The sequence below is a fragment of the Anolis sagrei genome, chromosome Y (assembly GCF_037176765.1).
Source record: "Anolis sagrei isolate rAnoSag1 chromosome Y, rAnoSag1.mat, whole genome shotgun sequence".
Lineage (NCBI taxonomy): Eukaryota > Metazoa > Chordata > Lepidosauria > Squamata > Dactyloidae > Anolis > Anolis sagrei.
In genome coordinates, this window is record NC_090035.1 from 28,272,029 (window position 1) to 28,289,367 (window position 17,339).

General features: G+C 42.3%; 1 protein-coding gene across 1 annotated transcript in view; it reads right to left on the reverse strand.

Annotated features, from left to right (window-relative positions):
* The window catches only part of LOC137095146 (periplakin-like), an 85,362-nt gene that overhangs the window by 27,902 nt on the left and 40,121 nt on the right, over positions 1-17,339 (reverse strand). The window contains exons 3-11 of the mRNA XM_067461452.1: positions 15,238-15,392; positions 13,203-13,323; positions 8,953-9,096; positions 7,686-7,727; positions 6,556-6,717; positions 5,654-5,761; positions 5,435-5,530; positions 1,758-1,880; positions 490-636 (exon numbers count right to left, since the gene is read on the reverse strand). Of these exons, the coding sequence (XP_067317553.1) occupies positions 490-636; positions 1,758-1,880; positions 5,435-5,530; positions 5,654-5,761; positions 6,556-6,717; positions 7,686-7,727; positions 8,953-9,096; positions 13,203-13,323; positions 15,238-15,392 (1,098 nt within the window). The remainder of the gene's footprint in view (positions 1-489; positions 637-1,757; positions 1,881-5,434; positions 5,531-5,653; positions 5,762-6,555; positions 6,718-7,685; positions 7,728-8,952; positions 9,097-13,202; positions 13,324-15,237; positions 15,393-17,339) is intronic.

Genomic DNA, 17,339 nt, shown 5'->3' on the forward strand with positions numbered 1-17,339 from the left:
AGACAGACAACAGATTGAGGTATATATAAGCTTTCCCCATCTTTTGGCATCTTTGGAGGCTGTGCTTAGTTATGGCCACAGGGGGGTGCTCTTGCTCCATCTTTTTGTCGAAGAGCTTTTGTTCGTAAACTTCCTCCTTTTTCTGATTGAAACGCCATGCCTAAAATACCTCCCCTCTTTAATGCGGTTCTTATTTACCGACTCACATTTGTTTTCAAACTGCTAAGTTGCCTGAAGCTAGGCTAAAGTCAGGCACTCACCCTGACCCAGGCCTCAAACAATCAACCTTCCTGTTGGCAAGATTTATTGCAGCTTGGTGATTAACCTGCTGCGCTAAAGCCCAACATCATCCAATCTCTGCAGACACCAGCATCCCATGGGTCTGTCACTATTCCTGCCCTACTTCCAGTTCTGCCATTGGGAGTCCCACCATGATATGTATTTGGATCCTTCAGCCAGGAGAACTTGGCAAAAGTGGGGGCTTCTAACCTGATCACTTTCATAGTCACAGAGAGCTTCCACTGGGATGGGCTTCAGGGGGGTCTCCCGGCGGTATCTCAAAGGCAGCACTTGCTGGCTGCGCATCTGCAGGGACTTCACCACATCATCATACTTGTCCAAGGCCTTCTCCTGGTCCTGGAAGCACAAGGAACTTTTGATCTGAGACCATAATAAAATTCATTCCCAAGCAAAGGCGGTAGAGGAGGATAGACAGCTCCTTGTCCCATCCACAGAACAGAACTAACTGCACTTCAGCATTGCAAGGTCTATTTGTGTTGTGTTGTTACTATTATATATGGGGCAACTGTGGACCACATTTGCCCTAAAAGAGACCTTGAGGGTCTATGCTTTCCAAACATCCCACCAAAAAACTCCAAAATTTGCCTCTAAATAATGCTCAACTGTATCTAAATAATGCTCATTTGTATCATGTTTTGGGAATTATGCACTCATTTTCATCAAGGGCCACATCAGTCTTATGGTTGAGTACATGGATGGGAGAATCCGTGGATACAGATAAATATTTAATATAGTGCTCATAAATATATATTTAATATAGTGCTCATAGTGCTCTTTAGTTTTTGCCCAGTTTAGGCCCCCAGATGTTAGGGAACAACAGCTTCTATCACTTTTGATTATCCATCATGTGTACTGCAGACAGTGGGAGTTGCAACCCAACTTCTGGCTCTGGGTTTGGGGAAAGGTCAAAGAACATTTCGAAGCCAGATACCCTATGCACAAGCCTTGTTTCTAAATGCAAACCCTGGTGTCCTGACAGAACAAACTGCAGCATCCCAACTCCCATCAGCTCTAGTAATGATGTCTAATGATGAAAAATACAGAAGTTGTTGTTTAGCATCTGGAGGAGGGCCACATAAAAGGATATGAAGGGGCTGATTCGGCCCATGGGCCATGATTTTGGCACACACTTTTTAGAGTCAGAAGACGCCCTTTTGCAAAACAGGACATTACCAGAGCTCACTTCCAACTTAAAAGTGCTAAAATAGTTCACCAAAATGTGCCAAATGCCCCCTTGACTCACTGAGAGCATTAAGGGACATTTGGGGTGTAGAGGATTTCCATGGCAATATTTGCTTAGAAAGGGTTTGCCTTTGCTATCCTCTGAAGCTAAGAGAGTGTGATCACCTAGGGTCATTTGATGAGTTTCTGATTCGACCCCTGAGTTCCCTTTCCCCACAACCTCGTAGCTTTTCCCCATAGCACTGATGCTGGCACCCTTTGCAAAGATTACTTGCCTCGAGCTCCTGCAGCAAGGATTCAATTTGATAGCAGTCCTTGAAATCCGGGCTGTATTTCTGGTCCAGGTCCATGTCTACTTTCTTGAGGAGTTCTTGGGCATCTTTAGCATCCTTTTGGAACTACATAAAAAAAATTACAAACTCAAGTGACTCTTCAGATGAGGCAACATCTGGGAAGCTCCATCCCTCTTTGCCTTACTTGTCAACACCAGCAGCAAACCCTACAAAGTGATGACAAGCCTAGTCAAAAGCACCCAAGTTCTGTTTTCTCAACTTCTTCTTCTTCTTCTTCTTCTTATTATTATTATTATTATTATTATTATTATTATGTAAATTTATACCCTGCTTTTTCTCTCCAAAAGGAAAGAAAATGGCCTTTGGTCTTCAACTGATGGGTCCAAAAACTTATCCCCTCCATCAAAGGAGAAAATGTTGTCCTTCAACTGTAAGCCCCATGGATATGATCACCTTTGCAAACAATGTCCTATTGTTTGATCACCTTTGATCACCTTTGCAAACAATGTCCTATTGTTTCCCCATATCATACCAAACAATATCATACCAAACAATATGATCACCTTTGCAAACAATGTCCTATTGTTTCCCCATATCTATAGTAAAGGTAAAGGTTTTCCCCTGACATTAAGTCCAGTTGTGTCCAACTCTGGAGGTTGGTGCTCATCTCCATTTCTAAGCTGAAGTGCCACTGTTGTCCGTAGACACTTCCAAGGTCATGTGGCCAACATGACTGCATGGGGCGCCGTTACCTTCCTACAGAAGCAGTACCTACTGATCTCCTCACATTTGCATGTTTTCGAACTGCTAGGTTGGCAGAAGGTATCTATATATCTATATCTATGGAATAGTCCAAGAAATTGACACAAACAGCCCAACAAACCAACTGGACACATTGGCAAAATCCCAAGAAATATATAAAACGAAATCACAGTCTTTTATGACCAACCTGGGAAAGTAGGTTGCTGTGAGTTTTTCAGGCTGTGTGGCCATGTTCCAGTAGCATTCTCTCCTGATGTTTCACCTGCATCTGTGGCAAGCATCCTCAGAGGTTTGTTTAGAGGTCTGTTAGAGGTGAGGTAAGTGGGGTGTATATCTATCTGTGGAATGTCCAGGGTGGGAGAAAGAACCCTTGTCTGTTTGAAGCACGTGTGAATGTTGCAATTAGCATGCTTGAGTAATACTGAGTAGCCACGCAGCTGCAAAGTCAATCAGAGAAGATATCTGCATAGAGGTAGATTGGACTTTGTTGCCTGGAGGCATCCTGAGTTTGAGAGGTGTTAACTGGCAGTTATAACAGAGCACTTGATGAACCATCCTGGACACAGAATATTATTTGAAGACACAGAATTTCTAGACCACTCTGAAAACCGGGATTGTGGCGCAGCTGGCTGAGTGTCAGCTGCATTAATATCACTCTGACCAAAAGGTCATGAGTTCGAAGCCAGCCCGGGCTGGAGTGGGTGTCCAGCCATTGTGTAGCCCGTTGTCGACCTTTGCAACCCGAAAGACAGTTGCATCTGTCAAGTAGGAAAATAAGGTACCACCTTGTGTGGGAGGTTAAATTTAACTAATTTATGAGGCCATAAAGAAAAAAGACTCCGGGGAATGTGGAATGCGGAAGAACTTCATCGGTGTCGTTGATGGATGATGAAAAGCAGCAGCTCCCCTGGCGGCCAGAAAAAAAGTTAAATAGCCTCGGTGTATTTGTGTGTTAAATGTTGTTTGTCAAACTGGCATTGATTGTTTGCCATATATGTGTTTACTGTAATCCGCCCTGAGTCCCCTGCGGGGTGAGAAGGGCGGAATATAAGAACTGTAAATAAATAAATAAATAAATAAAACCGTCATGTCAGACTACACAGAGAAGTGACTAAAATCACAAGAAGCATGTGGACAATTTTAACAGGAGGAAACCATGAAAATGAACAAAATCTGGTTACCAGTATTAAAGAACACCAGAATCATGACAGTAAATAAGGAATACCACTCAGAAACAGGAGAACTCCAGACAGCAAACAATCAAGTGTCAGTTAATACTGAGGATGCCTCCAGGTAACAAATGTCAAGCTACCTCTATGCAGATACTGTTACTAATTGACTTTGCAGCTTCATGGCTGCTCAATGCTATTCAAGTTTGTTAATGGCAACATTCACACTTGAATGTTGCCAGAGACAAGGGTTCTTTCTCTCTCCCTGTACATTCCACAGATATATATATTAGGGCTGGGCGGTTTCGTTTCGGTAATTCGTAATTCGTTAATAATTCGTTATTTTTTTCAATTACAAAACGATAACGAACCATTCTGGAGCATTTTTTTTAAAAAACGAATTTTTAAACACGTTTTGTAAATGCTTCGTATTTCGTTATTGTATTCGTTTCGTTATTGTTCTGAGGTCGTTTCGTTATTATTTCTGCATGTCTGGGGCAAGTTTTTTGTTTAATTAGTGAAAAAAAATATAATATCACACCAACAATCAACAACAGAGGGAGAGGGAAGCTTCAGAAGTTTTTGGAGGTTTTTTAGTGTATTTCGCGGTCGCGTCCACCATTAACGAATCGATTCGTTATTGTTTCGGAAATCGATTCGTTAATGTTTTGTAATTTTTTTCACATTTACGAAATTTCGTAAATACCGAACTTTTTTAAGGGAAAATTTTGTAATTATTTTAAATATCGAAACAAAAAAAAAACCCAAATACAAATCGATTTTAGAAACAAATTTTTCCGTTGTTACCCAGGCCTAATATATATACACTCCACTTGCCTCACTACCAACAGACCTCTGAAGATGCCGCTAGCCACAGATGCAGGCAAAACATCCAGAGAGAATGTTACTAGAACACAGCCACATGGCCTGAAAAATTCACTGCAGCCCAATGATTCTGGCCATGAAAGCCTTTGACAACACAATCTGGGGGCGCTTTCTGTTGCAAAAGAAAAACTAGGGCTATCTTTCCTTTCAGTTTGTCATATGGCATTTTGGTATTCTTGCTATGTGGGAAGGATATACTCAGAGCTTAGAAAAGTTATCCTGGCAGCTCACTGGTGGAATAATAATAATAATAATAATAATAATAATAATAATAATACACTTTATTTACATTCTGCTTTATCTCCACGGAGAGACTCAGAGCAGATTACAGTATACAGATATAAGACAAACATTCAATATCTTTTATACAGTGAACAACAACAACATACATACAATACACAGACAAAGGAAAAGGCCTTTCCCTTTCATCTCTGGTGTCTGGAGGTGATGCTCAACACCAGCCATGGGAAGGTGTTCTTGTTCTATTTTTCCATGCCGAGGACCCTGTTATCCATATACATCTCCAATCGTGTTTTGCCAGCATGTCTGCATAGGGTACCCTTTTACCTTCCCGCCAAGGCGATAGCTATTGACCTACTCCCATTGCATGCTTTTGAACTACTAGGTTTGCAGAAGCTAGGGCTGACAGTGGGAGCTCACCCCGACTCACAGCTTCAAATTGCTAACCTTCTGGTCAGCAGATTTCCTGCACTTAGCAGTTTAACCCGCTGTGCTACCACAACCCCTTCTAACCTTTTGGAGGGATTCAACTCTCCAAACTTTCCCAACATTGGTCATACGCAACCCTTTTTATCTTGAAGTTTGCCCTTGGTTTCAAAGTACCTGATGGTAGTCCTCCATGAACTTGAGGTGGCTTTCCTCGCAGATGAGCAGGTTGAGGTACTCTTTCCAGTCGGCATGGACTGCTTCGATGTGAGCCTGCAAACAACAGCAACGAAAAAGAAGTTTAAGTATCAGAAGAAGCTATGCCAAGATTATAAACAAAGAGACAGGTACACTTGCGTCTTCTTGTAACCCAGATCCCTCGCAAGGCAAACTCACCTCGATGGGGATCTTCCCAGGATGGTTTTCAGCCAACAGCTGGTTGCCATCTTCATGCAGTTTATTAATAGCTGCTTCCTTTTCTTCTAATTTCCGGTTTATGAAGTTCTACAAAATATGAAGACGGCCAACAGATTATACCTGCTCAGAATCCTTACAAGCCATAGGACTGCTAAAGACATATGTTTCAAAGATTTCCATGAACAGCCCCTCACTGGAGACATCTTGTCTCTCTGCATGCCCACAGGAGAAGAACAAAAGTGGGGTTTTGATTTGGCTTAGAAAAAGAGGTGTCTCCCTGAGAAGGAGTCAAACAAACAGTAGAAGGAGAAAATAGAGTGACAGGTCAGGTAGACAAAGAAAGCAATAGGGAAAGGGCTGCTTCGATGTGAGCCTGCAAACAACAGCAACGAAAAAGAAGTTTAAGTATCAGAAGAAGCTATGCCAAGATTATAAACAAAGAGACAGGTACACTTGCGTCTTCTTGTAACCCAGATCCCTCGCAAGGCAAACTCACCTCGATGGGGATCTCATCTTCCTATCTCCTTGTTGAGGACTAGAAACTTGTGCAGGATGTGGCTGAGTTCCAATACAAGCAACATTACTAATGACTTGGATTCAAATGACAGGAAAGGAGATTCCACCGGAACATTAAGAAGCTGTTCAACTGTGGATCTCTCTGCCTCAGAGTCCGGTGGAAGCTCCTTCCTTGGAGGCTAGATGGCCATCTGTCAGAGGTGCTTTGATTGTGCCTTTTCTGCATGGCAGGGGATGGACTAGATGACCCATGAGGTCTCTTCCAACTCTTTGATTCTATGACTTTTATGGTCCGACATAGGACAAGATCAATGGGGAGATGCCAAGGATGCTGAGGGAGGATGGCCTTGGGGAGAAAGGCATACCTCATATTGGCGTCGGCAACTGGGGTAGTCCAGGTTGCGGTCACTCCAGTCATACTGCATCCGGTGCTTGGCTTGCTGATCCAGCCAGTAAAGCTTGTTGGTGCAGCGCTGCATGTAGTCCTGCAGGGAATTGAGGTCCTGCTGCCGCTGTTGGGATCCTGACTATAAGCAGAAATGATGCTTTATCAAAGGTCACATGCTTCAACCTGCAAAAGGTAATCTCAAAGCTATCTGGAAGAGAGTCTTTAGCCTATTCCCACCTCCAGATGTTGAGATTTCAGACCACAGTGAACCATGACAAATGGGGACAAAGGAGGGAAGGAGAGAAGAAGGGCAGCAGGGAATGATCTCATGAACTTCCTCCAAAATCCCACTCAGCTAACCAGGTCCCTTGTACTCACAGACCACAATGATCATTATCTCACCCATCAAAAAGCTGAGGAATCTTTAGCTTTCCAGGGTGTTTTAATCCCTTATCATTGGGGTGTCTGGGAGTGGAAGTCCAAAACACCTGGACAACCAAAGCTAGCCTCCAAGCCACATTTCCTTGCTGTTCCTTACTCCTTGTTTACTGTGAACTACTTTCAAAAGCACCAAATGAATTATATTCACTGCTCCATTGAGAACACCTCATTCCCTGCCTTTGTGTTGGTGCTTTCACATCTTGTTCAACAACTTTGTCTGCATCTTCCCATGGAAAAAAAAATCCTCCAAAACAAACCCAAGAGTCTCAGAAAGGGTCTCAGATTGAGGTGGAGGTTGCGAAGTCAATTCTCCACCTTCGGATACACCATGGATGCATTCCCCACCAAGCGATGCTCCCAAATATCTCTATCTTCATCCAGAAATGAAGTGTATCACCATTTTGAGAAGGATTCTGGTGACAATAGAGGTATTTAATCGTGTTGGGGGAGAACACGGAGTCTCTGTGTTATTGATATAGTTCTGCAATCCATGGCTTGCTAATCAAGAAACAAACTCAGAATTGATGCTCCTTATTCTTCCTTCCTAAAATCTATCAGTCCTTTGACTCAAAGGCATCCTCGATTGAGCTAGACATCATTCCCCATTTCTTTCTGTGCCAAATTTCAGAACTTTATCATTGTAGCCTTTCCAAAAAGATATCTTACCAGCAATTTCTGGTATTTCACCTGGAGTCCACTTGTATATTCCTGGAAACAGATGAAGGTGTTATTGAGCCTTATAACCTTTACATGAAACAGGGTGGCTTCTCGACATTACAAAGACATTAAACAGATCAGTGGTTCGAATCTGGGGAGAGCGGGTTGAGCTCCCTCTGTCAGCTCCAACTCCTCATGTGGGCACAGAAGAGAAGCCTCCCACAAGGATGGTAAAAAACATCAAGCATGCAGGCATCCCCTGGGCCACGTTTTTGCAGATGGCAAAGTCTCTCACACCAGAAGCGACTTGCAGTTTCTCAAGTCGCACCTAACACAAAAAAGGGGTGACTGCTCTGTTTGTGGAGGAAAAGTTACATGTTTTGTGCAGATGCATCCCAAAGCAAATACATCCCAAGATCTCTTCCCATATCTCAGTCCCAATATATAGCATGGCATAGTAAAATGGCACCCTTCCGATAAAATGGAGAAGAACTCAAATATCTGTGAGATGGCAGGAGGCCACAGCAGGGTGAATCTACACATCAAGATAGTGCTTGCTGTCTTGGAAGTAATATAGCAGTTGCAGGGGATACTTTTAGATTAAGGGAACTTTTAGGATAAAGCTGGGCATGTTTAGCCTGCAGAAGAGAAGGCTGAGAGGAGACATGATGAGGGCCATGGATAAAGATGTGAGGGGAAGTCACAGGGAGGAGGGAGCAGGCTTGTCTTCTGCTGCTCTGGAGACTAGGATGCAATGGAACAATGGCTTCAAACTACAGGAAAGGAGATTCCACCTTAACATTAGGAAGAACCCAACTGTGAGAGCTGTTCAGCAGTGGAACTCTCTGCCCCTGGGTGTGGTGGAGGCTCCTTCTTTGGAGGCTTTTGAACAGAGGCTGGATGGCCATTTGTTGGGGGTGCCTTAAATGCGATTTTTCCTACTTCTTGAAAGAATGGGATTGGACTGGATGGGGTCTCTTCCAACTCTAGGATTCTCAGGAATCCATACTGAACCCAGGGGTTTGCTTCGAATACCAATACTGAGCTCTCACACAAAAAAGACACTTAATTGGCCCTCAATGTCTAACTTTCTATCACTTCAACAGCCAAAATTTGAGAGGAGGGGGAGTCTTTTTTGCTATTTCTCTTTTGACAAATGGGAGTCAGAAACCCTCAAAATCATCAATTTGATCCCAATTTATATCATCCATGGATGAACTGATGCTCCCTCTTCCCATCCCACACGGTATCAAAAGAATCCAGGAAACGAACATACATCCGAGACTGGTGTCGCATGGCTGCCTTCCTTGGTGATGTGGGGGCCAATTGCCATCACTTCATTGTGGAAAATGTTGTGCTCTTCCACCTGGCCACTGACGGATGGCAAGTCTGTTCCAAAGCCTTTGCTGTTCAAGGTTTCCTGATGGAGAAAGACAAGGTGGGTTAGGTCCAGTTTTCCTACATTCCTGGCATCCAATACAAAGGAAGAAGACAAGGACACAATGCAGATCATTGACCCAGCTTGGGTATCCACACCACACAAGTACAGGCAGACCCCAAGTTACAAACATCCAACTTACAAATGACTCATAGTTAAGAATGGGGGTTAGACAACAGGAAGTGAAAGAAATCCTCCCCTTGGAAGGAAGGGAAATCCACTCCTGGTAGAGTTATTATCGTGAAGAAAGGGGGTCTCATCAGAGGTTTTATTACCAATCCCTGTTTCCACAACAAGCCAATATTTTCAAAATCCAATTATTACTGAGACAGAAAGGGAGGCAAAATCTTCTGAGCATTGGGCACAGAAAGGAAAACAAACACCATAGGGGTGTTAATCCTTCTCTATGTTATATTCCACTTTATCTCCCCTGAGGGACTCAATGGATTGCAGTTTTACATATATGAGGCAAACATTCAATGCCTTTTTTTCACAATCAGCAATGATATACGATACAGAGGTAAAGGCCTTTCACTTCCATCTTTGGCGTCTGGAGGTGATGCTCAGCTCCGGCCATGGGGATGAGCTCTTGTTCCATTTTTTTCATGCTGATGAGCCTCTTGTCCATAAATTTCTCTGATCCGTGTTGCCGTCATGTCTGCAGGGGGCGCCCTTTCACCTCCCTGCCAAGACGGTTCCTATTGATCTGCTCACATTACATGCTTTCAAACTACTAGGTAGGCAGAAGCTAGAGCTGATGGCTGGGAGCTCAACCCGACTCGTGGCTTTAAACTGCTAACCCTCCAACTAGCAGATTTCTCGCTGCTAGCAATTTAACCTGCTGTGCTACTATGACCCTCTCTAAATTGTACATGTTCCCACTTACAAACAAACTCAAGTAAGAACAAACCTACAGAACCTATCTTGCTCATAACTTGGGGACTGCCTGTATATCAATTCAATACTATTTCAATTGCCATGACTCCTTTCTACAAAGTCCTGGTGTAAGGAAGTTATTGAAACTAGGTATATGTATTTGAACTGTTTAACTATTTGGTTGGCAACAGTAGCTGAAAACTAGAGATAACTGGTTGTATCCATTGTGGCGTTGCCAAGGAGACCAGGCAGAAGAGAGTGGAAAGTGGGTGGAGCCTAGCGAGAGAAATCTATCTGCATTTTGAAAAGAAGCAGTTAGTTAGGGTTTGGAGTTCAGAGTGAGCAGTTGAGAGAGGAGAGAGGGAAGTGGAGAAGCAGTGTGTGTGAACAGCGAGGTTTCTTCAATCTAGGAAGGTTGAAGGGGAAAACCTGATTAGTTTCATTAGTCAGAGAAGACTAAGGAAAGCTTGTTTAGATCACTAGTTAGGAAAGAACTAGAGATCTAAGGTTTGATCAAGAAAGGATCAAACAGGAAGGCTATTCACCTCAGGTAACATTGTTTAAGAAAGTGCTTCACTACAGTAAAAGTCAAATACAAGTTGTGTTATACAGAAGTGTGATCTGTATTGCAAACCAAGTTACATTTAAAGTTCTACAAGTTCTTTAAGTTATTCTAAGTAAACCAACAGCCTGCAACCATACGCTTTGTTCAAAATAAACTTATTAACTTTTGTTTGAAGTATCCCACTTCGCTGGAGTGTCATCTCCATATATCTGCGTCTGGGGAACCAGTTCTCATCAGCATTACCTCCCGTTGGTGGCAGTTACCTGAATTACATCTATAATTATCCACACCTTTTATAAATTAGCAAACCGTAGGAGATTTAAACAGTAGTAGGTGGAATAACTTCGCAGATTGGCCAGTGTTGATAACCACAGTAAAACAAATCTCGTTGCAAATTGGCGAAGAGGAACACACTATTACAAATTGGTGGCATTCGGTGGCATTAGAATGGCCATCCTGTTACAAATTGGTGTCAGCGAAGTGGGATACTTTTACACCTGGGTTTTAGAGTTTGGTATACATTATAATTCTGACTAGTGAAGGGATAATGTTTCACCTATAACTTATAAAGTTTACTTTTAATATATCTATAAAATGAATAAGAGGGAGGAAAAAGATCCTATGGACCAAAAGCTGGCTCCTGCTTTACTCGTTTTGAGATGGCAATGAGATAAATGAGAGGAGAGTGTGCTTTCTACCACAGCACCATACCGTGCAACATCCCAAACCTTGTCTTAAGTTACTGAAGTTACTGTTTGCCTGTCTTTTGAGAAGCAAAGGGATTAACAGGAAAGAAAAACCCAATGTTTAAAACCGCAGCCTATATCCAACTGTTAATCCCAGGTAGAATAGTTCCCCTGGACCAGGCTTGGCAAAGTTTGGCCCTCCAGGTGTTTTGGACTTCAACTCCCACAATTCCTAACAGCCAGTAGGGCTGCAATTAACTACTTTAGAGATAGTGATAATTTAGAAGAATTGCTTTAATTCCAAGGTAGGAATAGTCCTGTTTCCAGTTATTGCTGGACTACAAACCAAGCAGCCCTTGCCTTCACAGGAATTCTAGCAGCTGCCGTCCAGCAACCCTTGGAGGGTTTCCTGAATTATTTTCATAAGTAACTTTCCAAGTGCTGTGTCTAGGATCAAGCAACGTTCCTTCCCCTGCAGTATTCTACATTTTCTTTTCTCTTTCTCCCAAATCCAAGTGTATGGTTGGTATGCGCAGCCAACATGAAAAGGCACGTGGCTAAGAGGATATACATGTCCGGCAGCCCAAACAGAACTGCAAAGCCAGCAGTGCAAACTTGCTCATCAGGCTAAGCTTTCCCATCTAGGGAGGATTTGGGGGATTGGCAAATGGAAGCTGACAAGGCAACTGCACAAGTAGCAAAATCAACATTAGAGTGAAAGAGAGACCCAGGTGCCTATTGCTCTCTGTTTCCAACGTTTTTCTGGGCCCACTCTATTAACAACGGGTGCACTTGATAGGCAAGCTGCCCTACTTTGCTTCCTGAAGACAGATTTCTGATTTTGTTTTGCACTTCAGGGCCAAACCATCAGTGAACAACAACAACAACAACAACAACAACAACAACAACAACATAATAATAATAATAATAATAATAATAATAATAATAATAATAAATGATAGTGATGATGATGGTGATGTTATTTGTTACCTGCCTGACCTCCCAACTCAAAGCAGGTTACAACATAGTTAAAATAGACACATAGAATATAATACTATTACAACAAGTAATAGTAAAGGTTTGCCCTTGACATTAAGTCTAGTTGTGTCCAACTCTGGCCAGTGGTACTCATCTCCATTTCTAAGCTGAAGAGCTGGCGTTGTTCATAGACGCCTCCAAGTCATGTGGCCAGGATGACTGCATGGATCAGCATTCCATGAAGTCATGCTAGCCACATGACTTGGAGGTGTCTGCGGGCAAAAGCGGTACCTACTGATCTACTCACATTTGCATGTTTTCAAACTGCTAGGTTGGCAAAAGTGGGAGCTAACAGCAGGAGCTCACCCTGCTCCCCGGATTCAAACCGCTGACCTTTAAGTCAGCAAGTTCAGCATCACCAGGGGCTGCACCACCAGGGGCTCCTATTACTATTGCAATACATGTATTAAAATACACAATAATATGGTAACGGGAGCTTCCACACAGCAGATTCCAAGGAGCACTGTTTTTCTGGGACTTTGATGAAGAAGGAGGCTTGGCACATTGCTTGACACATTTCCCAAAATCTATTGGTATAGATTTTGCTCAAGCTAAGGGTCTACCACACCTAAAGAAGTGAAGAAAACACACAATGCTATTTTTAAATTGAGCAATGTCTTTGCAGATGGCCAATTCTCTCACACCAGAAGGAACTTGCAGTTTCTCAAGTCATTACTGACACGGAAAAAAAACCTCTAAGAGCCCCCAGTGGCGCAGTGGGTTAAGGCGCTGAGCTGCTGAACTTGCTGATTGAAAGGTCGCAGGTTCGAATCTGGGGAGTGGTGTAAGCTCCCGCTGTTAGCCCCAGCTTCTGCCAACCTTGCAGTTCAAAAACATGGAAATGTGAGTAGATCAATAGGTACTGCTCCAGTACCTATTCGGTGGGAAGGTATCTGCACTCTATGTAGCCATCCTGACCGTACCTGTTTCTCATTGATGACCGTGGACCAGTTCACTTGAGGCTCAATTTCCTGTGGGGTGAAGTTGTAGATCTGGTCATGCTTCGCTCGCAGATTGTTGACTCTCTCCTTGAGCTGCCAGATGCTGAAGAAAGGAAATAATGTTAAACTCGGTGTCATTAACTTATTATGATTAACATACCCAAGTCATTTTATAATGTTTGCTGAAATGAATTAGCATTAAGATATTAATAGCTAGGTTAATGTTAGCATTAATGTGCTGGCTTTAGCAGGAAAACTTCCACATCCTGTACATATTTTTTGGAAAATCAAAAAATGTGAAAAAAACCCTATGTATTAATCAAATTCTCAATTAATAATATCCACAAAGGAACAGGAATAACAGCAGGCTAACAACAACAACAACAACAAGAACAACAACAACGACAGGAAAAGATGAAACGATATGAGGATTTAAAGATTGGACTGCAAAGACTCTGGCACAAACCAGTTAAGGTGGTCCCAGTGATGATCAGCACACTGGGTGCAGTGCCTAAAGACCTTGGCCTGCACTTAAACACAATCAGCGCTGACAAGATTACCATCTGCCAGCTGCAAAAGGCCACCTTACTGGGATCTGCTTGCATTATCCGCCGGTACATCACACAGTTCTAGACACTTGGGAAGTGTCTGACGTGTGATCCAATACATTAGCCAGTGGAGTGTCTGCTGTGGACTCATGTTGCTGTGTTATAATAATAATAATAATAATAATAATAATAATAATAATAATAATTTTATTTATATTCTGCTCTATCTCCCCAAAGGGATTCAGGGCGGATTCCAAACATAAAAGGCAAACATTCAATGCCCGAATACAATAATAATACATCCATACTAACAAATTTTATACAACCCAACATATAAATACGAATTATAACGTAACAAACTAAAATTAAATAAAAAGCACAGCCTGTTGTAACAGATTTAAGACAAAACATCAAACATCAAATGGAAACAATAATTTCCCATTTCTTTGGGGCAAATTGATTAATCATTGCTCAAGATATAATAATAAATAATAAAACTTTATTTATACCCCGCCACCATCTCCCCAAGGGACTCGGAGTGGCTTACATGAGGCCAAGCCCAACAACACATCAATAAAACAAAAAGCAATAAACAAAAACAATGAATACAATACAATTAATATAAATCACATATAAACAATAACCAATAAACAGTAGCACACAAGGATTTAAAAACCTATGGCCAGGCCAAATGTACTAGTTTAAAAATTAAAAATTAAATGCTGGGCATGAACAAGGTAGGATATATCTGGTATAGGGTTTTAAAAGAAAGATGAGGGAGTGCAGTCAATCCTAAACCAGTAGTAAAGTGCATTCTGAGGACATATTGCTGGGAATTTTCCTTATTCTGGGAAAACTGAGCTGGGGAAGTGAGCAGGGCACAGATATGAATGGCAACTATTAATCAAAGGTATAATGGCAGTATTACCAACTACTATTCCTCCTCCTCATAAGCCAGTGAGCAAAGGTATGTCTTCAGCTGTTTTTTGAAAGCGGGGAGGAAGGGGGGCATATTTAACTCCTTAGGAAAGGAGTTCCAGAGGTGGGATGCAGCCATGGAGATTATTGCACTTATCTTCTGCTAATGAGATTTATGCTATCTTTTATATATCAGAATGCATTTAGAAGTGTGTGTATTGAGGGAAAGAAAGCAGATTTGTATTGATTTTGTTTAAATACAGATGCCAAATTGGTGGGGAGTGGAAACAGCCTAAGAAAGAAAGCAGATTTGTATTGATTTTGTTTAAATACAGATGCCAAATTGGTGGGGAGTGGAAACAGCCTAATGCAGCCATGGGTCAACTTTGGCCCTCCAGGTGTTTTGGACGGCTGTTAGGAATTGTGGGCTTTGAAGCCCAATACACCTGGAGGGCCAAAGTTTGCCCATGCCTGGCCTAATGAACCCATCACGAGACATAAGATCCACCTCCCCAGAGGCACAATCCACCGCCAATCATCTCCAAACTCACTCCTCCATGATCATGTCTCCCTGGGGGTGTTTCATGTGCCGAGCAATGGCCGTGTCTCCATCCAAGACATAGAGGAGCTTATCCGACTCGATCAGCTTGTCCGCTGTATGGTCCTGGTATTGAGGGGACTGGCCAGTCTTGAGCCTGTGGAAGTCCTGGTTTGGGGTCAGGAAAGAAGGAGGAGATTTACAATGGGAGCATGCACAAATATGCTACCACAATTTCCTTCTGAAATGGAGAGGGCGAAGGGCACAGAATCCACGCGAAAGTTGGGAATACCTCACAATCGTGGAAAAATTATGGATCATTGATGTTGCAATCCCAGGCGGCAGCAGGACTGACAAGAAGCAACTGAAACAGCTTACACGATATGAGGTGATTGGCACACTGGGTGCAGTGCCTAAAGACCTTGGCCTGCACTTAAACACAACTGGCGCTGACAACATTACCATCCGTCAGCTGCAAAAGGCCACCCTACTGGGATCTAAATGCATTATTCGCCAATACATCACACAGTCCTAGACACATGGTGTAATCAAATACAACAGCTAGCAGCATACTAATCTTGTTATCTATCAAATAATAATAATAATAATAATCATCATCATCATCATCATCATCATCATCATAATTCAAAACACTCCTAAATGCTTGGGAAGTGTTCGACTTGTGAAACAAAATCCAGCATATGTATCTCGTTTTCTGTGTCAGAATAATAATAATAATAATAATAATAATGTAATGGGGAAGACAAGTCCAAGGGAATCCTCCATGGTAAAGACCACATTCAACACCAATCTTTGGGACTATCCAATAGCACAAAATAATCCAGACATAGGAATGTATGAAACACTCTCAGAACCTGAAGGAAACACCACCCTTTTGCTCTTTCAAAAATCTCCATTGGCACCACAAACTGGTGAAAACTGGCCTCAGAGAAGTGGTACCTCGTATGGGTGTTTAACAAGAAAATCTGGATAAATACAGGTACAACTGCCATGAAATCCTTAGGCCAGAGCTTTGCGAACATTTCATTTTTAGACATGCATCATTTCAAAACACAGCAATTCAGTTTTACTAGCAAACCTGAAGTTAGACCGACCCCTTATAAGACATAAGGACACATACATATAGTGTAATAATGAAATGTATGGGAACAAATCACATATCACGAAAACCTTTCATTTATAGATTTAAAAATATATGATTTACGGCTCAGTTCACCTAGAGTCAGAGGTCTCTCATTATATTTGAGCGACACACCTACACACTGCAGCCAACACACTAATCTGTTGCGACACACAGTTTGGAAAGCTGTGCCACAGGCTTTTGGCCAGCCTGTGAGCAATCCCTTGGGCACCCGTTTTTGCTTTTTCTTTGGCATGCCAGATCCAACTATTTTTGCTTCCCCAGGCATTTTAAATGCCCTGTTAATTGACCAACTGTTTTACCAAGTCAGGCTGTTTACGGATAAATCATTTTTTGCCTCTTTGCTTCTAGTTTTATGGTATTAGCATATTGTGTTTGTTGTTCTGTAATTTTATGAACCTGGGAATCCTAGATGAAGGCTTGCTTATCCATTAAGAAATGTTTTTGAATGCCACACAAGTGCTTATGACCTAAATGTAGTCACTCACCCCAAGTAGAGTTGTTCCATTGAATCAATTGAGTTTAAACAAGCCATCAGTTGCCACTGAATGGTTAATTCAATAGGTATATACTTATCCAGAGTGCCGCACTAATTCTTTCTGTAGAAGAAAAACTAGGACCTAAACCTAGTCACCTAACAAAGTTGTCCCATTAGATCAATGGATAGTTGATTCAATGGGCAACTAGTGGTTCCTACCAATCCGTGGGTTTACACCAGGCACGGGCAAACTTTCTAACTTGGCTGGCCAGAGTGGGGTGGGCAGGCTGGTAGGAGAGGTTCCCCCCAAGTCCCCTCCTTGCCCTTTCCTCCCCTTCCTCTTCTCTTTCGGAGGCAGAAAGTGAAGGGAAGATGGGAAACGTTTGGATTCCAAAAGGGTTGGCCTTGGTCAGCATGAGATGGTGAGTGGGAGAGAAAAAGTGTATCTATTCGATTCAGTATTGCTTACTCCTGA